Here is a 26,750-nt window from a genome sequence, read left to right on the forward strand (position 1 = left end):
GGATTCATATAAATAATACTTTTTGCACATAGCTAAAAGAGAGAAAGTATTCTTCTTCAGTTCATCAGACAGTAGATTAACCAGAGCATGTGTGTCTGCTGGATAGCACCTTGTGGACAGTTTTAACTGTGGATCACAAACTTTAACATCCAGTCCTCTGAGAAATCTTTGGAGCAAAGTGTCTGAATCACCGACATGAGGCCGACTTCCCGTCCACCATTAAGCTCCCAGCTCTCAGACAAACAGGAACAAACACGGATCAGAAGCCAGTTTCCATTCCCTGATACAGATAATCACACAGCAGCAGCAGCAGCAGCAGCAGAGCGCCTCTCTCCCCCATCAGAGGGGGGAGAGGGCCATGAATTAGACATCGAAGCGGTCTGTAACTAGGCCACCATAACCAGAAACGACGGCCGACTGCTCCCTCCTGTTCAGCGGAGCAAACAGAGGAGGAACCTGAGGACGTCCTGGGTATCAGATCAGACGCACCCGTCACATCCAGACACGTCCAGGAGCAGGTTTGGATGCTTTGCCAACATGCGGCAAAAGACGCATCAGGCATTTGTCTTGGTGGCTCACCACATGTTTTCATCCAACAATTCTTTTCCTAGAGGCAGGTTTCTAATTTCCAGTTTCTTAAAACCACCAGAGACGTGTAAAGTGAGCACAGATATTTACTGGAAGACATTCAAGTTACCCCACTTTCCCAGACTCCTGCTTGAAAATGACTAAATAAATGGAGTATAATTTATCTCATAATAAAAGAAACACTTGGAGTTTACTGCGCAAGAGTAAGAATCACACTGTATCAGAGTAAATGAAGATGGAGTAGCAGTGTTTCTGTACAAGTTGCTGCCCCTAATACCAGGGTGACCAACAGGGTTTTATGGCTTTAATGGATGATAAACAGTCTTGGATATTTCTTTTCTTGCCTGTTTGGACAAAAACATTATTTTTTTTAGTTGTTGACTCATAAACGGAGAGGTTAATCTGACTGGTGATTTATTTTGTTTGTTTTTCTGGATCCTGGCATGTATGGTTTATGACACACTCGCCACCTAAAGCTGAATGAAACCTGTCTAGACAAGCTTCCACTCACTGTTCACCTGCGATCTGTGAAGTAAAGGTTGTATTAATCCTGCATGACTGGTCTGTTGTGTTTACTTTTGACACCTGTACGTGGAGAGGACTGTTAACAATGCAGAATGAGAGGAAAGCACGCCTGGGATAGTAAACAGCCTCTATTGCTTTCATTATTTGCACAAATAATTACATTTTAGTTGAAAACTAGATTATTTTTGCATCTATATCTTATGATATATTAAAACAGAATCAAAAAAATCAAATCAAAAGGAAGATTGAATTCAAAATTGAACATAAAATGCAAAAAATGAACAGTATTTTCCTTCTAGTTGTGTCTTATTAAACATTTAATCCTGCATAAAGCTGCTGTGTATTTAAAACTACAACTATGCGTCATGTTTTATAAGATGCATGCATTAAACCACACAGGCTCTCAGAAGGCCCGTTATAGAAGCACAAATGGAAAATAAAATATACCTACTTTTATTTTCCCCAATGCAAATGAACTATCTTTGCAGTACCATGCAGATCTGATAGAGACAGGCCTCCATGAAGTGGCCATGATGAGGCAACTATCAACTCTCCACTGAGTGCTACTGATTCACTGCGAGCCTCTGCAGGAATACACTGAGGAAATATATAATTTAGTCTTATTTTCTGACTGGAAAATGGTGTTAAATATCAATAACGTCGCTATAAACCAAACGCACCAGTAATAGATGAAAATAGGATAAACTGGCCTGCACATAATGTCCCTCCCAGTCAGACAATATAAATAAACCTGTAAACAGAACGCATCTCCAGCAACGACACGGTAAAAAAAATATATATATATAAATGAGCCCCGGATGCGGCTATGGGTGAAGAAACGGGGGGTACTTACTGTCCGAGGCCATGGCAGCGGCTGTTTCCCTTCAAACCGACAGCTGAAGCGAGTGTGTGATCGGCGGAGAGGAGGCAGCAGCATCCCCGCCGCTCCTCATCCTCCAGACCCGCAGACCTGCAGCCCCTCAGCGGCGAGCGATGGCGCCTTCACGGACTGTAGGAAATATTCACTCCCTATAGTTCTCCACTTGTTTCGATTTCTGTTTTTGTTCGTTTAGATATCCAAATATTATTTTTCCTCTCTACAGTTATTAATATGCACCATACAATTAGGAAACATTTATCAAAATCGCCCCAAGTAAATACAAATAAACCAACAATCGCTTTTCTCATACTTAGCTCAAGGTTTTTGAACTTTACACAACCACCAAGCGCTAGCAAACTGCTGCTAATTAACGCTAAAGCTACATATTTTTGCTAAAAACGTACATATTTAACATCAGTCAAGTCATTGGTTTTACAACACATAAAGTTAGTAATGCCTTTTAAATGATTAAATACAAAGAAATCTTGCTGTTAAATGATACGTCGCAAAAGCAAAATGTGCAACTGACGAATACTAGCTCGCACAGCTAATGCTGCTAATACCAAAAGTAGCTAGCTAGAGAAGCTAAGCCTAGCTTAGCTTTGACGGTTAAATTCAATCAAAATAATGAAATAACAATATTGTGTTTGTATACTGTATTGTATTTTTGTTGTTACCCCAAATAAAATGCTAAATATGTGAAATTTACCAACTAGCTGCTAATACTGCTAATATTGTTTGTGTGTAAACCTAGCCAAAAGCTAATTTAATTTTATCCCTTTGCTACATACTGAGGTGTCTATGAAAAATAATAAATATAATTACAAACATTTATGAAAATAATAATGGTTATTTAAGGGTAACTTTAAAACATGAAGTGTCAATTTTTTTTAAATTCAAATGGTTGATTTTTGTTGTAAAATAACAAGTTTAAAAATCTGGATAATATAATGACAATTAAAATACTATAAATTCAAGTACTTGCATGTTATGCTAGTAAAAAAGGAGCACTTAAACTGGTCGTCGACGTTTTACAACCTCTGAAATGTCACGCAAGAAAAAGACGGACCAAAATAAGAACAGTATAAAACAATTTTTTTTTTTTATATAAAACACTAAATATTATTTTTCTAAGTTTCAAACAGGCCCGAGAAAAGCTGCAGCCCAGAAAAGAAGCAGCACATCAGCTTTATGAGGAATAAAGTTCACATTATATTCATCTGTTCGTTTGTTGTTGTTGTTTTTTTTTGCTGTAGACGAAGTTTACAGGTGATTTTTCAATGGAAATCTGAAGTTCTGCTCAATAAATAAATACATGTTAAAAATATAAAAAATAACATTTAGTTTCTGACCATCATAGATCCTGATAGTCTGAAAAGGAATTACAATAATAAGACAAACATCCATAAAACAGCAGCTCCAGTCTTCAGCATTTTCTTCTCATCACCACTTGAATCTTTTGTATGATTTTGGTTTTTCTGGAAGACATAAGACATACGATATGTTTACTGGAACATGTTTTCTGGAAGGAGACAAGAGAAAAAAAAATTGCACCATATATGTTAATGACTGAGACGTTTACCTTTCTGATCAGAGTCCAGAGAGACCAGACGATGGATGTGAGTGCTCGTCGTGGCGTCTTTCAGCAGGTCGCCTGAGAAAGACGCAGCCAGATGTGAAAAAGCAAAACTCACCTTTGCCCCTTGACTCAGGTTAAACTTTGTTCTACTGATATTTTATCTGTGATGCTCGATTGTGACGGCCGTAGGAGGAGGTTTACCTGAGACATGGACGCTCTCATTGGTTCTGGTTTTGAGTGACGGTCTGATTATTCGGGACAGACCCGGCTCGTGGCTGGGTCCGGCCTTGTTACTGGTAAAATCCACCTCCACCTGCCGATGACGCCTCGACTTGGAGGTCTGACAAACAAACAGACACACACAGAAATATATCAACTACATCAAATAAAAACCTACAACTTAAAAATAAATTTTACAATAAAATAAATTTAAAAATAATAAATAATATGTTATGTTTATGTATATTTATACTAGTAATAAAATACAAAATGATAAAACATGGCACAAAATAATTAGATTCCAATGCAACAGTAAATAAAATAAATATCTAGGACTGTACATGAAGCAGGTCTAAGCCAAAAAAAATAAACTAATGCTATATATTATATATAAATATATAAAATTAAAAGCAATATAAGCTCTTAAAGGTGACACAAACCTCTGCTGCTTGTCCGTACGCCTTTGACTTGATGGAGGCGAGGAGGTCGGCTCTCTGGGAGCACTGAGGACAAAAAACAGGAAGTCAGTCAACGGCGCTGCTCTCTGGACGGAGAGATGGAGTGTTTGTCATCCTGAGGGGTTACTGATGAAGAACCTGACTCACCTCCTGCTGAGAAGACGTCCCCTCTCCGCTGTCTTCAGCTTCATCGACACGTTCCTGTCAAAACAGAACAAGATGCAGCGTCAGAGTAACGGGCAAAAAACAAAAGACAGATGAAACCAAAGCTCCAAAAGGATACGGATACATTTGTGTCCATAGATTAGCTGTAATTATTAAAGTTAATGTAGATATTTTGTCTAGGGGAACATAAACCAGGTTTGATTTCATTAAAGACCTCACCTTCCTTTTCTGCCACGTGTAGAAGTCCATCACGGTGCTGCGAAGCTGAGGGACCAGGTTTTTACGGATCAGGTTGACGGACTGATCCGCCCCTGGCGACGTCGCAGACACGGTGGTCTTCATCTTCTCATAGAGCTCGTGAATGTTGGACAGCTCCTGCGAGAAGACAAACATAGTACTTTGACAAACTGTCCGCTGACGTCTTGAGAATTGAGGGGCAGGAGAAGAAAGGGTCTGTGCAGACCTCCAGCAGCTCGATGTTGATCAGCTCCTGAGGACGAGACGCTCGCTCCACGAACTCCTCGCGCACCGCTGACGTCTCCGCCTTCCTCTTCTTCTTGTAGGTGAGCTGGAGGGAGAGGAGAAGAAATGGGACCGTTTGAACACCACACACACATCATCCTCATTGAGAAGCATGGTGGTGGCAGTATCATGATTTTGGGCAGACGGCCCAGGACAGCGTGTGGAGTGAATGCAGAAAGATATATTCAAATCAGATATTCGGTCAGGCAGCTCACCAGAGAGGGCATGGCAGTGAACTGGAAAGCTTTGCAGCACATCAGTTTTCGGAGGATGTAGACGGCGTCAAAGTGCTGAGCGTCCACAGCGTCCTTCTCAAACTTGTTAACGTCCTCCCAGTCCTTCAGCGCCAGGCGGATCTGCACCCGGGACAAAAGAGGAAGTTTACTAAAAGCGTGACCGAGCCTTTAAACACCGGGCGCCAGATGTGTGCTGCGGTCCAGACCTGCTCCGAGGGCGAGGTGGTCTGGCAGTGGTACAGACTGTACAGCAGGTAAAGACCTCCCACTCGGATCTGGAAGCTGAACGGAGGCAGGAAGAAGCTGCAGGCCGTGTCCAGAACCAGACGACTGAACGCCCGCTTCTCTGGCTTCGTTGTGCCGCTGCGACAAGGAAAAATACACTTTAAGTGAAGGTTTGTATTATTATGATGTATTTGACTTTTCCTGCGCATCAATAAGTTGCCCCATTGCTCCTAAAAAAAGTGGGTAATAAAGTTGCTCCCTGGGGAAATGATGAGGTTTAACTTTAGCTTTCATTTTGACTCTGGAATAAACGAATACAGTCAGACTTATCTAACTAATAAAATATTTCTTATTATCTAGATTAGTATCAATAATAAAAACACAACTTTACTGATGTTTTTCAGCATGTCAAAGCCAAGAAGACGAGTTAAAAGTGTAAAGATAGACATTTAAACATTAAGGCAGAAAATGAGGATTGGTTTAAACTCACTAGAAAATCTGTGAGAACTCCATCTCCCTCCATATTTTGGAGAAAACCTCGAAGCGGACAGAGTCTGTTCTCTGGAAGCGGCTCAGCAGCTCCTCGCAGTCTGCTCTCACCTGTTTCCTGCAGAAATCCATCTGACTACGAGGCAACGTTAAAATATATTTAATAAAACCTCCGAGAGCTCATATTTATTAGTTTAACCTCTACATGTCTGTCTTTTTTACAGCTAGAACTACAAAACGGTTCAGTTTTTGGGCTCCGGCAACGTAAACAAACGATTTGACAACGGCTGTCGAGGATTTAGTACGTCATCAGCAGCCGACGGCGCTCTGTCAAGTGATGCCTTCAAAGACCGTAGTAAATGAGACCGATTAGGCAAATATTATCTCAAAAACTTACAACTTAGAGTTTTACATCTAGATTATTATTAGTCTGACAACAAATCATTGTAATGTAATTAATTTATTACATCTGAAATCACACTCAGCACAAAATATGACATTAAAATTAAGGTTTTCTGGAAAAAATAATTTGTATGCCGTTTGTATGCTGTTCTGCCGTTAAATGCAAATGGAATAAATCTGAATAAACAGAATGATTGAAAACTGATGCAGCAGAAGACATGAAAACCTAGCGGGTCTCCAAAAAAAGGCTGAATACTAAATTACTCATAAATGCATGGGTGGAAGTCAAGAAATTAGCCGAAAGTTTTACACTGAGGCGTGGTGCACTAACCTGAACGCATCACTAGAGAGCAGCATGTCCTCACATATGTCAGATGAATATCACTCACATCTCTGGGAGGCCTTCAGGACAGGACTCTGTAAATCAGACACCTGCTGATGCTGCTGTATTTCTAACTTAACTCTTCATGTGTTTTACTGGATGTTTAAATGCATTGAAAGCATTTTTTAAATAATTAAAGGTGAAGGAAACTGACCCGCATGGACGCCAATGGCTGAAAAAAAAAAGATCATTATAAGACTCTAAATGTGGAGTCATGCAGAAGAATTTGGGTCTTGTGGTTTATGCAGATGAGGTGGAGAACCTGTGTCCCACTCTGCAGGGAAGTCCAGCTCTTTCTCTAATACTCCAGAATCCCAGATTTTTGTTTTTATAAAAAGTAAATCAGTGTGTGTCCTTTTAAACATGTGGTACTGTGCAAAGAATTTCAGGATGTTCAGAGTCTTGTGTTTCTTCATCTGGGAGAAATCCGACTAATCTCAGATTCATTCTGCAGGAGAGGGCTGCAGGCAGAATATTCAAGAGCCACCGGAAAATACAGAACAACACGATGAGATGCTCTGACTAGTAAAACGTGAGAAGCGTCAGCATTTAAAGCCAAAGAATGTTCACAACAAATATGGATCTGATTTAGTTTTTTGTGTCTGTGAAGGTTCTCAGTCCTCCAAGTCAGGGTGTATCCAGAATAAAAAAAAACAAGCTGAAACAAGGACAACTGGACGTGTAGAGTTTATTGAAGACATTTCATCCAAGTCTTCAGTTGTGAGAGACTGGTGGAGGAGTTGGGCTTTAAACAGGAACATCTGCGGGTCTGAAAGCGGTTCCTGTAATCCCACAGTTTCCTTGATGTCCTCAAATACCCCCACATCAGCACTGATCCTCCAACCAGTGATAAAAACTACAGTTAATTTCAGGAGGAGCCGTCCCGTCATTATAGGACAATTACACAACCAGGAGAGGCCACAACATCAGAGAGGACGGTGCACGCTGGGGACGTCCTGGTCGGGAACCCGGCGTCGATCCAGACATTTCTAAGATGATCGGATCAGATCGGTATCAGGCTTCAGCCAAACCATTTATTTTAGCTCTGCCATGAACCAAAACCACGTCCCTGCAGGCTCCCTTCCTCATCACTCCTGGGTTTAAACTTTGAAATTAACCGATTTCTCCTGCGTCTTTCGGGAGACTTTCATTGCACCGTCTAAGCTTCTGTTTCTACTTCTGCACACGACAATAAACTTCTCGGTAAACTCTTGTGCTAAAGCATGTCGAGGTATGGTTCTCAGTCCTCCAGGTCATGGTAGGATTCATGCATTCATGCAAACCCCAGCTCCCCACCAGTCTTCAAGAACTGAAGACTCGGATGAAACATCTTCAAGAAAGTCCAGCCACAACGGTGGATCAAGCTTCCAGACCTCCTGTCTCCTACTTTCAGTTAAAGTTTGCACCTTTAAAACTTTTGTGACGATCTCGAGGTTCGATCTTGGACGCCTGCTTCAAATAGCCACCACATAACAACTCTACAAATACAGCCGCTGTTCTTTCACATCTGGGTGAATGAAGGTCTTTACACCAGCTTTACTAGACCTACAGTAGTAGAAGTAATTGCTGAGAGGATCTGGATTGGAGTTTGGGGGTCTGAGGTTTGGTCTGGGCTTCATGTATCTCCAACATAAGCTCCAAACATCGAACCCACAAGAAATAAAACAACCCCGACAGTAACGGGACGGAGCACAACGTGAGTCAGCTGCAGTTTTATGGGTTTCAGTGCGTGTTCTTGTTTTAGTTTCCTTCATCTTTTATAGACCTCTTTTACGCGGTAATCATAGCTCAACAATGTAAAAACCGTTGTCCTTGAATCAAGAGATGTGGATGTAAAGCCTCCTGCAGCTGAAATCCAGAGTCTCTGCTCTTTTCCTTAGTGACAGTTTCATCAGATTCATTTAACCTTTAACCCTCCTGTTATCTTTGAGGCAGCAAAATTTAATGTTTAACGTCTCTAAATATGTGATTAACATAATTCTATTTTAAAGACTTTTCCTAATTTAATGGGGACACTGACACGGACTCTGGCCGCCACATAATATACGTCACCAGATTTATTTCCATCCAGTGTTGCATTCATTTTTCACCAAGATCTTGTACTGATGTCTGAGTCTGACCACTGCACAAAGCCTTCTCCAGCACATCCCAAAGATTCTCAATGGGGTTAAGGTCTGGACTCTGTGGTGGCCAATCCATGTGTGAAAATGATGTCTCATGCTCCCTGAACCACTCTTTCACAATCTGAGCCCCATGAATCCTGGCATTGTCATCTTGGAATATGATCCATTGATGGAATAACCTGGTCATTCAGTATATTCAGGTAGTCAGCTGACCTCATTCTTTGGACACATAATGTTGCTGAACCTAGACCTGAGCAACTGCAGCAACCCCAGATCATAGCACTGCCCCCACAGGCTTGTACAGTAGACACTAGGCATGATGGGTGCATCACTTCATCTGCCTCTCTTCTTACCCTGATGGTTCTCCACTATCCTTCCAGTTTTTAATAATGCCTTGGACAGTTCTTAACCCAGTTTTAGTAGTTTCTACAATCTCCTTGGATGTTTTCTCTGCTTGATGCATGCCAATGATTTGACCCTTCTCAATCAGACTAACATCTTTCCCACGACCACAGGATGTGTCTTTAGACATGGTTGTTGAAGAAATGAGAAGCTACTCATTGCATCAGTTGGGCTTAAATAACTTGTTTCCAGCTGAAAGATAATCACCCATGCTGTAATTATCCAATAGGAGGCTCCTACCTTCCTTTCAACCTTTGAAAACCTGACACATAAACTTGGGATTTTATTTTTAATTGTAATCATTTTTTAGAGGTTTAAATTGCTGGGGAGAAAGAGAGCAGGAGGGTTAAGGTTCAAACAAACCAAACAACTACAAGAAACGATAGCTGACCTCTCCACTGGATGTGTCCCGGGTCATCACTCTGAATTAACCACATTCTGAGTCCAGCTGGAGTTTCTGTTGGGATTTAACAGTAAAACCGCGTCAGTAGCTTGATTAATGAGTTATTTTTAAATAACATCTGGTCAAATTTTCTTATCTCATTTTCAGCTGTATTATAGATTTTATTTTATTGCCTTTAATTTAGCTTTTGTAGTTTGTCTGATTAAGAAATTCATCTAACATTTACTGGTGCAAGATGTCAATTAAAGTGAATCATCCTTTTGATGCATTAGTAGACAACATCTGTGAATATGAGGTTATATCTGCATCAGTTATGCATAAAAATATCTAAAAATACCTAAATAACAAGCCACCTTTTTTTGCAAAAACTGTGACATGAGGTTTTATAGACGCTTCCATTCTAGGTCAATGGATGCAGCAAACACTGTTCATTATGTGGAGCGGTGACACCAGCGACGTGCAGCCGGCTGAGAGCTCCATTAGGCTAATTGCTTTTGCAGCTGGGAGGTGTAGTGGCACTCTACCGGCACCAAAACACCAGAGCCCGGGCCAGATCCTGCACCGCCGATGTCGATCAGCGTCCCTGAAGTGGCCCCCGTCCGCCGCCACGCAGCCCTCTCAGCTCCGGTAAGTGGCCCCTCCCTCCTCGGTGGAAACGGCTAATTGTGCGGCTCATTGTGGTGGTGGGCCCGGCCCGAAACCGCTCGCATTGTTTTCACATTTCCATGTTTTGTTGCCATGGCAGGAGAGGCATGGAAACGTGGGGGTCAGGCCTCATATTTTCAATAGGAGCTCTGAGCTGAAATGAAACCTTCTTATTCTCTATTCAAGCACTTCAGTTACACAGAGGGACAGCGTGCGACGGCGGTAGGGTTACAACACCAGGAAAAAAAACGTCCCGTGCTATGTTATTTGTTGGTGTCATGGTCTCTTCCAGCACCCATTATAACATTACACAACTACCATGCTGAGCGCCAGAGGACAAACCCTGCATGGTGAAACTGTGACCAACGTTTGTCCTGGCTGAACAAATACATCATTTCAAGTGGTGCAATAAAGGTTCGTTACACCAGCTTCTGCTGCAGAGCCGTTTTTAGGAGACGTAGTGGAAGTAATATTAGACACGACAGCGGCCGTTGGATTGTGGGGGTCTGAGGTTTGGTCTGGGCTTCATGTCGTAGACAAGCTTTCTGCCAACATCTGCAAACATCCACCCGCAAGAAATAAAACAAACAGTAACAGGATTGAACACAACTGGTATCGGCTGCAGTTTTATGGGTTTTTGAGCTTTTTCCTTTTTTTTTTCCAGATTCCTTCATCTTTTATCCCCGTACAATCATCTACAGTAGTACACAGTAATCATAGCTCAACAATATAAAAACCATTGTCCTTGAATCAAGAGATTTGGATGTATTTTGGTGGCTAGGAAGCTAGGCAGAGTCACTGTTAGCTAGGAGGGTAGGAAGCTAGGAAGAGCTACAACCACCTCGGAGGCTAGGAAGCTAGGAAGAGCTACTGTTAGCTAGAAGGCTAGGAAGCCAGACAAAGTCACTGTTAGCTAGGAAGCTAGGAAGAGCTACCATTCGCTGGGAGGCTAGGGAGGCAGGAAGAGCTACCTTGAGTTGGGAGAGGCTATGCTAGGAAGTGATCAGCCTATTATGTGGTGCAGATGCAGAGCCTAGCAGAGCGTTACATACTGTGGGCGTCATTATGATCACAGACACCAGAGAGGTCAGAAATAATCTGCAGAGGTCACAGCAGGTCAAACTCAGCCAGAGCTGGTGGAGTCACACTGAACTCTGCAGGATTTCCTCTGAAGTCGTTGTTTATCAGCAACAGTGACAATCCTGCGGCCATTTTGGCTCCACGGATCTGATGGAAACCCAGAATGAGGGGCTGCGGTGGAAGGGGGTCACGGTGGGTCAGATTTGGTTCATGCCATCAGCTTTGTGGATTTCCTAAAACAAACTCAAACCCTGAGAGTTCTACGGTTTCACCGGGAATGAATGGACCACAAAATAAAAAATTCTGTCCAAAATTCATTTTGAATCTTTACAGAAATCAAACATTAACGGTCGTGGAGCTTTCAGTCATTTCACGTGATCTTCATCTGCAGCAGGTAAAGTGTAGTTGGGTCACGTCTGACTGATTTGACCAGGTTTACCTCCAACCTTACTGCTGCTTCTGTACACCATGCACTTTTTCTATGTGTGTTAAGTGTTGTTACCTCTGCTATTTATGTGCCTATTCTTTTTTGGCTTTAGTACTGTGATGCTGTGTTGTCATTATGTGTGTTACATGTGAGAATACCAAAACACATTCCTATCAACTGTATTGTTATATTGTTGAAATGGCTATAATAAACTTGAACTTGAACTTGAACTTGATTTCTTGCCCGTGTTGGTTCTGAAATGCTCAGAAAAACCTGATGCTCACGTCTCATAACAGACGATCAAACCATATCTGCTGATGAAGACCATGTCACATGGCTGAAAGCTTCAGAGCAGTTTCTAAATGAACCCTGAAACTATAGATAGTTTCAGTCTGAGCCGAATGTCATAAGATCCGTAGAAACCTGTCCCATAAATCAACCACAGATCGTAACTAATCGATCGTGGGCGGTGGCGTCATCTCCTGCAGCCTGAGAGCAAAGATAACTTTCCTCAGCCGCCTACACAAATATTCTGGACACACCTTCATCGACACAGATCTTAAACAATAAGACTCCTCCTCATCCTTTAAGATCACGCTACGACCTGCTGAAACTTTATCGGGGATTAAACGTTCTGATGAAATAAAAGGGCGTGGCAGCTTTGAGTGACAGCTGGGTGTCCACACAGGTTGCTCGCTACACCTCCATGACCACTGCTGAATTAGCCCAGGAGTTTAGATGGAGCCAGGTAAGATGGAGACGTCTGGAGACGCCACCACTGACCCAGCAAACATGAGGACCAATGTGGGCCCTGCCGCCACCATGTGGTGCCACACAAACACCATACACAGTGACAAACGGGGGTGACACTAAGCAGAGTGGGGCCCTACTTGGGCACATTGTGGGCCCACAATATGAGCCTGCAGCATGGTCACGGTGTGGGCTGCCTCACTGTGACTCCACAAAAGCCATAATTCTAGATCCCACTGTAAGCTCACACCATGGACCCACGGTGGGCCCCACCCGTTCCGTGCACATGCCCATAATGTGGACTGTGGACACATTTTTGGACGTGCTATGGGCCCCACTGTGTCCGGATCTGCTACCATGCTCACAGCGTGCCCTCAGTGTGAACATCTTGTTCCCTGAGTGTGCTATTTGAGTTGAATTAACAAAATTAGTTTTGTATCAATGCATATGCAGATTATGCACTTCAAGCGTTCAATGCTTCAACGCTATTTGCTTCAAGACTTCATCCATCTCTATGTACAGTCAACAGGTCCCGTTGAAGATTAGCATGTTGTTGTGTCTTAAAAATCATCTCAAAGCGATCACAGAAAAATGCCGCAAAGAAAACTCATCACGCTGGAAGGAAGAACTTCTTCATCTTCTTAATGTTTGTCTCAAAAACTGTTTAGTTTGACAGAAACAGAGTTTTTCTGTCCATTTACACCTAAAGGTCAAACATTAGCATGCTAATACGCTAGTGGTGGTTCCATCAGGGCCAGCAAATCTTTCTCTGCTGGTCTAAACTTTATCAAAATCACTGACTTAATATTTTCCCATTAATCTTATTAAATTATTCCTTTCATGTTCTGTCTTGTCTGTCTCTCAGCTGTGGTGCCTCTGTCAGTGTAGCTTAGCGTTAGAGCTTTTATCCAATCATATTTCAGCCATCATGTGTTGCTGGAGTCAAAGAAATCTGCCTGGGCCTTCACAATTAAAACTGAAACACATTGTAATGACGCTGTTCCTTTAACCAATCACATTTCTAGTTGATATTCTTAGTCCTTCTCTGTGGTGTCAGCGTTTTACCGTCCTCTGATTGGACGGTCAGAGAGCCGCTCTGTTTAAGCTAAGCTAGTGGTTCATGTTCATCTGTTGCTAGCTGCACAACGTTAACGTTTTGATAGCTATTTGTTGAAGCCACCATGGAGGAAGGAGGAGAGGCTATCCATTTGGTTGCAGATCTTCTTAGAAAGACATTTTCACGGTGGACTTTGAAGGAAAAGCTGGATATTGTGAGGAAAGGCCGCCCAACCCTGGAGCTAGCTAGCCTGACCCAGCCGGGGAAACTTTCAGGTCAGCAACTATGAGCGCTACCCTTGGTTGACGTTGTTTCTCAAGTTCTGATGAGTAAAATGAATTATATTTACATCTTTTATGTATATTTTTGTCATCTTATTGGGTCGACATTGATGCTTCTGCTGGATTGAGTTCCTTTCTTTAGTAATGACATTCATCTCGTTATATCAGATACCTGTCAACGATGCAACGTCCTGTTTTATTGCGTATCCGTATGTTGTTGATGGTTTCTATAGCAGTGGAGTCATAACGATTAAATTAAGACGTGTTTTGAATGAGGTTGGAGGCGTAGGTGGAAAATGCACAGCCCTCCACTGCTAATACTAATGCTAATGCCAGAGTCTGGTGATGAAACTGTTGAGAATCATAAACTAAAAGATAAAAGCTGAATAATTAACGACCAAACGTTTTGTCAAGACCTGCTCCGTCTCCGAGAGGAAAAATAGAAACTAATGATGTCAGGGCGATGAATTCCTTCAACGAGTCAGAGAGTCATCTATCACAGCTGAAAACATTTTTTATTTTTTTTTCATTGCATCCATATAAAACAGTAATTATGTCAGTGAAGCCAATAACTTGATCCGGGCTGCTGGAGGGATGCCACCTCATCCAGCGTTTACAAGACTCTTTTATTTGACGGCTCTGACTCTGAAGCTTTTCTATTTTCAGAAACAAAAGCGCCGCTCTCTGATGCAGGAGGGGTCTGATTTACACCAAAGACAATAAAAAAAAAAATATCCTCCACATTTGACTTTTATTAACGGCGGTGCAGAATTGAGAAAGCAGATCTGACGGGGCCTGGTGCCGCCGAGCGTCTCCACGTCGTCCTGTGTCTCTCGTCCCTGCCTGACTGACTACATCATATCTTGGCATGCAGATAAAAAAATAAAAAGTAAAAAAAAAAACCTCAGGACATTTTTTTGGACAATGAATTATAACCACATGAGGGTAATTACTGCACAAAACTAAAAAGTAAAAGCCCTCTATCGGTAAATCAAGCGGGAATGAGTGTGGGCTCTTAAAAAGACACTAGATGTGGTGGGGTTATTTGTGAAAATGTGTTTAAAAGGCAATAAAGCGTGGAGGCGCTGTGGAGTGTGTGGTGTGTTGCATTTCAGTCACATTCAGTCATCCCATCAGTGACTGGGACACCCGTCCCGTCTGCACGCCGCCGCCATCAAAGCACCGGGATTTATCAGAGTTGATTTAAGCAGCGGAGAGAAAGAAAAGGTCGACATATGGAGCTCATTGTCCCTGACAGGTGAAGTCAATAGATAGATAGATAGACACTACGCTCAAAAAGGAGGTGAACTGGCAAGAAGAGAGCGAAGTCTCTGACACTGATTATCTCGTAGTCAGTGTCTGGGATGTATTAGAGCAGGGGTGACAAACATGCAAATTGCAAAGGAAGAGGAGAAGAAGAAGTAGGAGGAGGAGGAAGACAGTGAGGAGCAGGACAAGAAGAAGGAAGAGTATAAGAATGGGGAGGAGATGAAAGAGGAGAATAAAAAGGAAGAAGAAGAAGAAAAGAGAACAGGATGAGGAGAAGTAGTACATGGGGAGGGAGGAGAAGGAGGAGGAGGAAGAAGATGAAAATTAGAAGGAAGGAAGGAAGAGGAGAAGAAAGCAGAGGGCGAGGAGAAGGAAAAGTAGATGGGGAAGGAGGAAAAATGGAAAAAGGAAGCGAGGACGAAGAGGGACAAGAGAAGAAAGTGAGAAAATGACATAGAAGAGTGTAATTTTTCAGTCAAATTGTCTCCTAGTCCTAATTTGTCCTCGACACTGAAACCAAGTGTAGACGGCAGCAATGTGCTTCTTTTATTTTAAATTTCAGGTTCGTCATAAAATGTTTATTAAGTTTATTAAATTTGAGCATTTTGATAATTTACTTCTCTGAATTAAAACAAAGGGAAAATTTTAAGTCGTCATTATTTATAGGTTGTTATTCTGTTGTGTTACTGTTCAGATCAAACTGGTTCTGCGTGTGTGGCCCCTAAACTAAAATGAGTTTGACACATGTACGAGTTAAACAGAATAAGGATTTAATCATCACAGCAGGGAATGAATGCAGGAGATCATGTGCTGTAATCAAATCGCTTCTTCCAGTCAATCAAACATTTATTTTTATGTTCAATTAAAACACAGTGTATGCAAACACAGCGTGTCCACAGAGCAGGATGAACGGATGTTAACAAGCTGAGACACATCAGAGACTGTCTGCACCGCTGCTGACCAGATGTTGGACGCGACGGCGGCTTTTACAGTTTTGCCAACAGTGGAGAGATTCAGACGTTTCTGGAGATCTTTAGAGAAAGTGAATAAACTCTGGTGTTAGCACTGGTGTAGTCCAGGGTATACGCAGGTATACGGAGTACACCTACTTATTTGTCAGTCAGCATTATGTATACCCACTTCTAAATCCCCCCTGATGCGGCTTGTACTCGCTGCCAGGGCCTTCACTGATAAACCTGGTTAACTTTAGGCACGAGGACTAATGAGACAGTCAGAGGCAGAGTAGGGCGGGGGATGCGCTGACCGCCTCTGGAACCTGATTGGACACCTCAGGTGCCTCCAGTTGATTGATTGATTCACTGCACGTCCCGTTGAAAGATGCGTGATTCGAATGAATGGAATGTGATTGAGAAACGCAGTGTCTTCCAAGTAATTTTGAGGTAAGTTTTAAAGTAATTTCCAAATGAGTCATTGTTTTAAACTACTTGCAAAATGACTGCACATTTAGAGAAGAGATTTGATGCCAGTAGTTACAGTAGGCTACAGTTATGAAAGACTAATGTTATGTTAGCCTGGACCTATGAAGGTATGTGGCTATGGCGGGGGAGCTTCATGGACATATCAATGTCCATGAAGCTCGTTTGTTATCGTAAAGGTCTAAAAGTATAACGTTAACCAAGTTAGTTCACCTGACTGACTGAGCTACATGATCTAGTTTAAGTTTATAATAGCTGGGCTGGTGGTTGATTTTAAGTTAAAGTACAAGAATGGAGACAAATAGTTGAAGATTCGACCTAACATAACACTGAGGTCGAACCAGTCTGTCTTATTTTGTGTAGGGACGGATAACAATGAAAAGCAAAGGGAAATATTCCAGACTTGTTTATAAAGAAGCACAAGTCTCCAGCGTCACGTTTTTGTTCTGTTGGCTTCAGCCTAGTTACTGTGCTTTACAGACACACTGATACTCAAACCACATTTCTTTCTTGGTTGTTGACTTTATTTAAATAAAGTGGTTAAACTTTACGCTTAATCTGTGTCTCTCCTTTTGTTGCCATGGCTTATGAGCCAGGTCATGACAAAAGGCAAAACTGAGAGTATAAAAGTGGATCCGGGTGCGCACATCCAAATAAAATAGTTCAGGTGCTAGACAAAAAGGATATATATTGAAAAAATGGTCTGCACACTGTGTATGCTCCAAGTGCAATTTATTTATTTATTTTAAACAGGCAACGTTTCGATCCTATGGGATCTTCATCAGGCGAAAACTGAGAGTATACCCACTTCTCCAGGGACCACCACTGGGTGTTAGTGAAGCTATGAGTTGGAGTAGAAGTCTCCTACTGTCATTAAACGCATCGATTAGCCATGACGCTTTAAGCATCACGTCGACTAGTCACTAATCACGTGACAATAACAACATGGACGCCTCCTAGAAGACAGTGGGTCGTTGGTTCATCAAGTGTGTGGAAATCATAGATCATACTACCATGACATGTCAGTCCTGAAATACAACTAAAGTATTACTGCAATGCATCTGAAAAGGCTAACGCTAACGCTAGCAGAGGAACGGTCCAAATCCTCTGGACAGCAGTCAGTTAACAACTTCACCAAACGTCCTGTGGTAACAGAGAGAAGGAGGCTGCACATCAACTATTTGATAAAGTTATTAGACCCTTAGCTGCTGCACTATCCCATCTAACAACGCGCTGTGGAGTACTATTAAATGCTACTGATGGTGCTGAGGTGCTGCATGTTTTTATACAGGCTATACATATCTGCAGCTCACAGTATGTAGCACATGAGCTGTCTGTTCTCAGCAGATGGATTCAGGTCAAGAATATAGATTATACGACTTTAAAAAAAATTCTGAAGTCTCCACTGCTTCAGTTTAAAGTCTGTCATCCCTCGGGGGCCCCCTACTGGCCCCATACTGGCCCCATACTGGCCCCCTACTGGCCCAAGGCCCTCAAGCAGTTTCCCTGCGTTTCACAGGCTGCTCCTCCGTTTAGACGGCCTTTGTTGTGGCGGCAGGAAATGAAGACTGTCAGTGTGAGAAATCTGTTTACACGAAGCCCAACACATGATTACACATTATGTCTGAGCAGAAACACACACATGTTCCTCTCCGTCACCTCCAACTTGACAGAAGCCATTTCCTTCCATAAACGCTCGTCTTTCTGAGGCGATAATTACACGTCCCGTCAGAGGAGGCGAGCGAGGGATCAAAATAAACATAAAACACTCTCCCTTTTCTTCCCACCGTCAATCAGGAGGCGGCCGCGGGGCAGAGCCGAGGTGACGGAGGTGAAACGGCGACGGAGGAGAGGGAGAAAGGAGACACGGATAGGAGGAGAGATAATGGTGGAAATAAGGAGGTGACAGAGAGGGAGATGGAGGTGATAAGAGGAGGGAGAGAGAATGAGGGCGAGGATGGGAGAGGAAGACAAAGAGAGGAGAGACGTTAGAGACCTCCTACTCAACAAGTCTGAAATTTAAAAAGAAAGAGAGAGAGACAGAGGTGTTAAAATTTAGAGGAGGAATGCAAAAAATGCAAACGTGAGAAAAACAGAAACAGAAGTGAGGAGTGTGGAGGAGTGGATGGAAATAAAACAAGAATGAGTGAGGTTGTGGATGAAGGAGAGATGGGAGGAGAACGACGGGAGGAGGGAGGGAAGGAGGACGGCCATCGTCACCCCTCCTGCCTGTGATGGAGGGATTTCCGGCTCTTGGTGGTGGTGGTGGTGGTGGTGTTTTCTCTCCTTCATGTGGTTTCCCAGCCCTCGGGATACGAGGAAACATCCGAGTATCTTTGCACACTTCCTGTACGACACAAAGCTGCTCCGCCGATCACGAGATAAACCGACACCAGATCCAGAAACAGGAGAACGATGCTTCGTGTGTTCACACTCAGCGACAACAACAGCTGTGAATCAGCTGAGCTTCACTGATGCAAGAGTTCTCACCGTCCTTCCATCTGATTATTCTGAGCAGATTCAAGCGTAACTGTTTCCATGCACACTAAATAAACTGCTTTACAAAGTGGTTCTGCTGCTGTGGAGAATCAAATTAGCTGGAAATAGAACAGAAGAAGAAGAAGAGGTAGTAGAAGTATCTCCTCCTCCTCCTCCTGTTCTCCTGTCTGACTTTCATATATTGTGTGTTACTAAGCAAACTGCCACTGGTGGTTATTGGGATTTTCTATTCTGATGGAGGCAGCAACAAGTGTTTGAGAAGATGAACCAAGCTGGAATCCATGTGGACAGCAACGTTGGAGACGTGGAGACATCTTGGTCGTCTTCTAAGACTCTGGTTTGACACTCAACAGCAGCCGGAACCAATTTGTTAATAAAGTTCTGTTGCAATGGATGCTTTGTAGTCCTTATTTGTAGTTCATTATGAGGAGTGTTTCAACACATAGACTGTATATAAATATGTATGACGTGTCCCCACTTCCTCTCATTGGTCCAACTGACCTCAAATTTCCTGGGGATACAGGCGGCGCCATCTTGTGAGGTTGGATCCAGAGTCAGATCCGAGGGTGGAGTCACGTGGAGCCGTGATATCGATGCCCCGCCCACACTTCCTCCAGACTCACTCGCGTTTTTCATTTAATTAATACTACGCTCTGCTCTACCTCCACCAGTTACAGGGAAATGTTGGATTATACACTGGACTTATTTATTTTTTAACAACTCTCACGGTCCAACTTTCCTCTTCCAGGATAGATGTTTAGGATAATCAGATCATTTTTATTTTGCGTCGATGGAAACAGTTAACTCAGAATCTCTGATCAGAATAATTGAGTGTATATAACCTGCAGCTCTACTCTGCTTTGTGGCGTTTTATAGTGAGTTTCAGCTGTCCAGCCTGCAGCTTTACGGGTTTGTTTCACTTTTGCCACTTTCACTTTGTGCGCCAGGGTAGAGAGTCTGCTCAAGAACCTCCTACGAGCCAAAGAAATTATCAGTAGAGTAAAAAAAACACTCTCACAGGGCTTCCTTCATAGTTCCACTACTAGTGGGACATTTTTGTGGACTCATCACAGAGTTGCAGAACAAGTGGGAAACTGAAAGGAGAATTTACGCCACACAACCCTCGACGATGCTGGGTGACGGGTTATGAAACGGGTTTACACTTTTTAGGTTAGGGTTTGGAACGCCCCAACGACGAGTGGGTCCAACTACAACCCCAGGGTCCAGCCCACATGTTTTTTTTTTTCTTCTCTCCAGACCTCCAAGAGCTCGATAAAGCAAAGGTCGCGCAACTCACATTATATTGCAGGTCCCAAGACTTCAGGGCAGCGTCTCTTGTTTTCCAAGAGAAACTGTTCTAATCTAATGTACCTTATTGAGAAATTTACATGAAGCGCAGCTTGTTACAGCAACATTTCCTCCATTACAGCCCTCCAGAGTTTTTCGAAATCCTTACAAAAGTCTTATTGGATTAGGTTTCTGGTTTGCCAACAGTACGAGCAGCAGCAGAGAAGAATGCAAGGGTGAAAAAGCTCCTTATTCTCATGACACGACAACACCCACGTCTGCTGCCAGGAAACCAGCCTCTCGGGCCTCTTCGGCTTCAACAAAAGAACATCGCTTCACTCAACCTGCAGAGGCTTCTCGGGCCACCTCTGTCTCAGCCGACGGACGCGTTTGTCGGTCTGAATAACGACACTTGTTGGCCGCACAAAGGCAGCTCTGGCAGCTTTTGTTGCCAGTGACGGTGAGCAGAATCGCCTTACCGCTGCCGGACAATGGAGGGCTGCGTCGATATGCGCGTATTGTGTGTCAGCATTATCCTCCCCGCCCGGAACAAGATTTGATTTCTGGAGAACCCCCCCCCAAACAACAAAGAGGCTGAACCCGTGGCTGAAACGCTTCCTTTTTTTCCCGCTGGAAGTCGTGAAGGATGAAGGCGAAACAAAGCGCCTGGGATCACAGAGGTACAGCTGTTTGTGCAGCGCAGGCCTTATGAGGCTTAGGGGGAAAATCCAACTTAAAACACGAGTCACATACGTTACCCCTGTGATCTACACACATAATGATGATCTTCCTGTGTCTGATCTGGGAATTCAGACTTACAAACAACTCCTTCAGAAAGCTGCAATAAAAACAAAAACGGGGACCGTCTGTGGCGACGTCAAAAAAACGTTAATCCTGCAGCTGCTCTGCTGAAAACAAACACTGGATGATCTCACACACATCTAGACTGTGCAGACATCTACTGAAAGTTGAACCAGCTGAAAGTTTGATAGCTCAGAGTTGTGCCTTCTGAAAAAAGATGATTTGATATCAATGATTTGATTGGTCCGGCAGATCTTTGCAGGAGCATAAAATCAGTTCCTCAACTGAGAGACTCCAGATCATAGACTGTATAAAACGTGGACGCCATGACAGCTCCTCTAAAGTGGAGCTAAAGCTTGTAGAGCTCCCCCTGGTGGCTGGCTGCAGTATAGGTCATATAAGCTCCGCCCCTTCCATGTTAGTAGATGGGTCCTGGGCCATTTTCTGCAAAGACGATTTGTGTCACACTGATGTATGTTCAAGTTTTGCATTTTTCTTAGTTATTTGACGAATCATCATTATGATTGACAGTTGCCACTGACAACCCCAAAAGAAAAGAAAGGTTGACTCTTGAACATACATCAGCTTTACAATGACAGAAAGCATCCTCGAAAAATAATTATTTGTTGTTTTTTTACAGGCTATAGTTTGGTTATTATGCCTCATGCAGTATGTGGCCACTTGGGGGCAGCATAGGAGCTCATGGGGGGGGGGGGGGGGGGGGGGTGTTCTATCACACACGGGGGGTCGGGTCAACCCAGACACACTGCCCCAACTTTTAAAGTCTCATCTTCCACCAACGCTCCAGGAGGAAATCAATAACACAGAGCCGCCAACCCCCACCCCCACCTCCCTGTGACTAAATGACAGGTGATCAGCTGCAAATGTGTGACGGAGTGAGGGAGGGAGGGAGTGAGGGAGGGAGGGGGAGACAATTCATCACCCTCAGGGCTGTCACCGTCCCCCCCTCCCTCCCTTCCTCCCTGAAGACACACACACACTGTAACAGACATCTCCATTTAAGAGCACTTGATCGGCAGCTAAACAAACTCGGGCCCTCGGGTCGACTGCTCCGGGTGGGTGGGGGTGCTGGGGGGGCTCCATAGCTGGGTCTGGAGCCCGGCCTCCTGTTAAGGCGAAGTTCAAAGAGCGCGCACACATTTTCAATCACAGGCGACGCGGCAGGCAGGGGTGAGGCGGGGTGAGGCGGGGTGAGGCCAGGTCGACGGATCAAACGGGGGGGGGCGGCGTGCTGCTGAGCAAACAGAGGCAACGTGTGACGACTGATCAGAAGTTTGACACAGTATTTTTTATATTACTGTGTCAGAAAACTATGTGTGCGTGATTAAATAAGTCCGATTTTAGAAGAAAGAAATGTCTTGAATAAAAATATGGTACATTAGAGATGTTTGTTGTTTACTTCCTGTATTTATTCTAATACATCAGCACTGAGCAACAGCAACAAATCTGCACGCCAACTTTTAAAACTAACAACATCATGCATGCTCAAGGCAACATCATGTTAAAGAGGAGATAATAACGTCTGAGTCTGTTGTGTCCTGTTAGCGGGGTCAGAGACGTTGGACTCGTCCCGTGTGCTGCACAGACGTCGTCTCCTGTCCTGGTGTCACAGCTGTTCTAACACCGTTTGATCTGTTTTATCACTTTCATCGTTCAGGGACATCAGCTGATAATTACACAGAGTATGGGACTGTCCCAGATGATTAACAGCAGGAAACTGTTTAACATAAAGGAAATAAAAGAAACACATAAAATGACACAAAACAAGGAGAAATGATCTGAGACACATTCACTGTCAGAATATAACGTAGGAAAAATATGAGAACAGACGCTGTTTGTCTCATCTGAGGCCTCGTTTCCATTAACATCCTGAGTGATCTGGTCTCTAGTGTCCAGGTTAGAGTCCAGGTCCAGGTCCTTCCTTCCTTCCTTCCTTCCTCCTTGCTTCATTCCTTCTTTCTTTGTTTCCTCCTTCCTTCCTCATTTCCTTTCTTCCTAAACTCCTTCCCTCCCCTCCTTTCTTCCTTCTTCCCTCCCTCCCTCCCTCATTTCCTTTCTTCCCTCCCTCCCTCCTTTCGTTTCCTCTTTCCCTCCTCGTTGCCCTTCTTCCCTCCTTCCTTTCTCCCTCCCTTCCTCCCTCCATTCGCTTCCTTCTTACTTCCTCAGTTCCTTCCTTCCTTCCCTCTTTCTTTCCCTCCCTCCCTCCCTCCCTCCACTTCCTTCCTTCCTTCCTTCCCTCTTTATTTCCCTCCTTCCCTTTTCTTCCTTCCTTCCTTCCTCCCTTCCTTCCTTCCTTCCTTCACCAGTGACCTGATTCCTCTGAGGATGGAAGCTTCCAGGGTTCAGGTCTAATCTGAGCTTCGTCTCTAAAATAAATCAGATCTTAACATGTGAGAGTCTTTCCATCTTGTTCCAACATCTGGATCATGTCTCCAAGTCAACAACCAGCTGTTGATGGTTCTGATCCAGCGGTAGGTAGAGATCCATTAGAGACAGCAGCTGCTACAATATTCTACTGACCACATGATGGCGCTGCTGATTTACAGACACACAAACTGAGATCAGATCTCAAGTGCTGGCTGGGGACGCATGTGGAGACACATTTATATTAAGACAGAGGTAAGTCAGACGTTAAAACAAGGTCTGAACGTGGCCCGTGTTTAACTCTGAGCTTCATGCTTTAGTGTTTTCCTTCAGTTTCACTCCTTGTAAATCAGCTGAGAGGTGAGACCGGCCATCAGCGACCCCCTGACCTCTGACCTCCACCGGAGCCCACACTACGATTTGGAATCACACTCACAGAACAATCTACAAATAAAAATAAAAGCAGCTTGGTCCACGTTTAGGATTTCATACTTTTCCACCCGGGGGCGCTACAGACCTCAGCCTGGTGACACTGTTGGGAGCTGATCTCTTAAATTACTGTACACTCAACAGCCGGGGGAAATCAACACGGGGGCAAAGCTGCGTCCAGGCTCAATCTCATAAGTGCAGCCTGGAGCAGCAGCAGCTTAGCGTCTGTTTATGCTCGTTCACCAGAGGTTGTGATTACCGGCGAACGGTGGCGTCACGGAGGGAAGCTCAGTCAGCAGGTGCAGACGGAGAGCTGCTGACCAAGATCACGGGCCTGGGAGACGTAACGAGCATCTGGACGTCCAGCGCTGCCGTAAAGCTCTCCAGCTGCTGATAACGGTAATTTGTTGACGTCGGCTTCTTCGGCCTGTTCAGACTAATTGCTCAGCAGCAAGGCTGCAGCACAGACCACGTACAGGCATTTAATGACAGCAGAGACACTCAGAAATTGACGGATACGTCTCTAAATCACTGTTGTCGGTGCAGAGATGTGTCACCACACCTTGGATTCAGTCTCAAGTTTGTTGTATTTCTTCCTTAAAGGTGACAGTTTCTTTATTTTGCTAATCCCCAGCTGATCGAGCATTTTGTTCGCAACCCTCGCAGCTGGAGATGAGATGAGGTCGACAGGAGGATGGATGTCTGCAGACTGCCCCGAGGGCCTCTACCGCTGCACGACACACCTCTGGAGGCCAGAGTTCATGAGGCCAAGGTCTAAATCCTGGATTTACCAAACACGTTACCCTCTGTGTCTTCTGTGTGCCCCCCCCCCCCCCCGTGAGTTGTGCTGTACTGTGGTGGATGTGTTCATCTGGGAGGACGCCAACATGATTTAAGACGCTGTAACTTAACCCAGAGTCTGAGCCCTCTCCCTCCGTGAAGCCACGTGACAACCCACGGACCGTTACCTGAACCTCTGCAGCGTCTACTGCCACCCCCCACCTCACGCCCCCCTCCCCTTCAAACATTCCTCTGGTTCCTTAGATCTGCAGAGCGGTCACTCCACATGTCTGGACACGTCCTCTGGCTACTCCCTGACTGCAGCGTGGATCACTGAGCTGGGACCTGTCGTTACCATGACGCTGTCCTCACCTGATCCACTTCACATCCCCGACCGGTTTCTAGGTTCTTTACATTTTTATTCAGATAGTTAAAGCTGTGTGACGCTTCCACTCAGAGGAACCTGTGATTTAATTCATGCAAGCTGCATAAAGTGTCAGTTCCTGGTCTCCAGAGGATTCATCCTAAAGATTTTACATCTACAACATGGACTGAAACTAAATTTAGTGCATGCATTCACGTTCTAGTTAGAATATGAATATATATCTGCAAACACTCTGCCTAAATGCCATACACCGATCAGCCACAACATTAAAACCACTGACAGGAGAAGTGAATAACATTGACCATCTTGTGACAGTTCAATGTTCTGCTGGGAAACTTCTGGACCTGGCATTCATTGGTGTGGATGTTACTTAGACATGTAGCACCCACCTAGACCAGACCAGGCACCCCCACCCCATAGCAATGACACTCCTTGATGGCAGCAGCCATCCCCAGCAGGATGCAGCCTGACACAGACACACACACAAAAACACTTTAGGAACAACCCCCCACTAACATCATTCTATTCCCAGACACCACAGGACGTCCTCAGAAGACCCATGTCCATTGCCCGATGAGTCACAACTGTTTTGGAGACACAAGGGAGACCTTCCACCACATAATAGAAAGACAACAGAGCATCTTCTCTAAAAAAGCTCAGACGTCATTGTCTCAAAGAATGCTACAGGAAATCCGCAATGCCACAACACATCCGTCTGTACAACGCCACGACTTATTGCTACTGGCACATTTCACACAGTAATTAATTTAATTTCATTGCAATTTAATTTTAATATACAATAATTGTATTATTCTTGCCAGCAGTGTGTGTTGTATCGTCTGCAGGTCGACTGATCTTTGCCGGAGCAGAATCAGGTCCCAGTGGAGAGACTCCAGAGAGACTTTCTAAAACAAACAAAACCCTGTAGGTGGGGAAATTGTGGTTGAAAAATGAGGAAGCAAAATTGTAAAGAACTATTTGGACATTTATAATAATAAAACATTAGAACAGAGGACCAATATTAATGACTTGTCAGAAAACATTAGAAGCCTCTCCTCCACTCCTGGTGGATGCAGCCGTCACCAAACCTCTGCCATTAATCGCACGCTTTTAACCGAGCAGCGGGTCAGAAAGGCCTGCGCGTGGGATGGAAATAGGTTTTTCTCCTCCAATAATTAGCCTATCGGACCATTTACACGGCTAAGAATCATTAGCAGCCGTTTAATGAGGTGGCTAAAAATAGGAGGAAGCTCATAAAGGATCAGAGGAGCCTGCCAGAGCCAGGACTTCACACTCCAGAGCGTGAGCGAGCATAAATTCACAACTTCACTCTTCATGTGCGGCTTCTGACGTTCACGGGTAAAAGTTGGCGTTTGTGCACATGTGTTTGTGTTTGTGTTGTCGATCTGAACAAAATAGCTACAACCAATAAACAGCTCAACTGTGTGAACGTACACTCTCCATCCCGTGGTTCCAGATGTAAATCCTTAAAAATAGTTCCTTGATCCTTAAAACAAATAGTTTTATTGGATCAAAAAAGGACCGGGTCATTTGGTGGAACAGCTGGACACTGCAGTTTGAAACGAAAGCTCCTTAAATGGGAGGAAATGGTTTGTTTTTCAGTAATGTATGAATCCACAT

At 43.9% G+C, this 26,750-nt stretch overlaps 1 protein-coding gene across 1 annotated transcript; it reads right to left on the reverse strand.

Annotated features, from left to right (window-relative positions):
- Nucleotides 1-3,096: 3,096 nt before the first annotated feature.
- On the reverse strand, nucleotides 3,097-6,213 carry snapc1b (small nuclear RNA activating complex, polypeptide 1b). Its single transcript, XM_084568778.1, has 10 exons — nucleotides 5,888-6,213; nucleotides 5,379-5,535; nucleotides 5,152-5,292; nucleotides 4,878-4,982; nucleotides 4,634-4,789; nucleotides 4,397-4,450; nucleotides 4,232-4,294; nucleotides 3,774-3,912; nucleotides 3,576-3,647; nucleotides 3,097-3,471 (listed from the first exon to the last, which is right to left on the reverse strand). The coding sequence occupies exons 1-10, from the start codon at nucleotides 6,016-6,018 to the stop codon at nucleotides 3,437-3,439; spliced, it is 1,053 nt and encodes a 350-aa protein (XP_084424904.1). The 5' UTR covers nucleotides 6,019-6,213; the 3' UTR covers nucleotides 3,097-3,436.
- Between the last annotated feature and the right edge of the window lie 20,537 nt (nucleotides 6,214-26,750).

This window comes from Chelon labrosus (genome assembly GCF_963514085.1).
Source record: "Chelon labrosus genome assembly, chromosome: 20".
NCBI classification, from domain to species: Eukaryota; Metazoa; Chordata; class Actinopteri; order Mugiliformes; family Mugilidae; genus Chelon; species Chelon labrosus.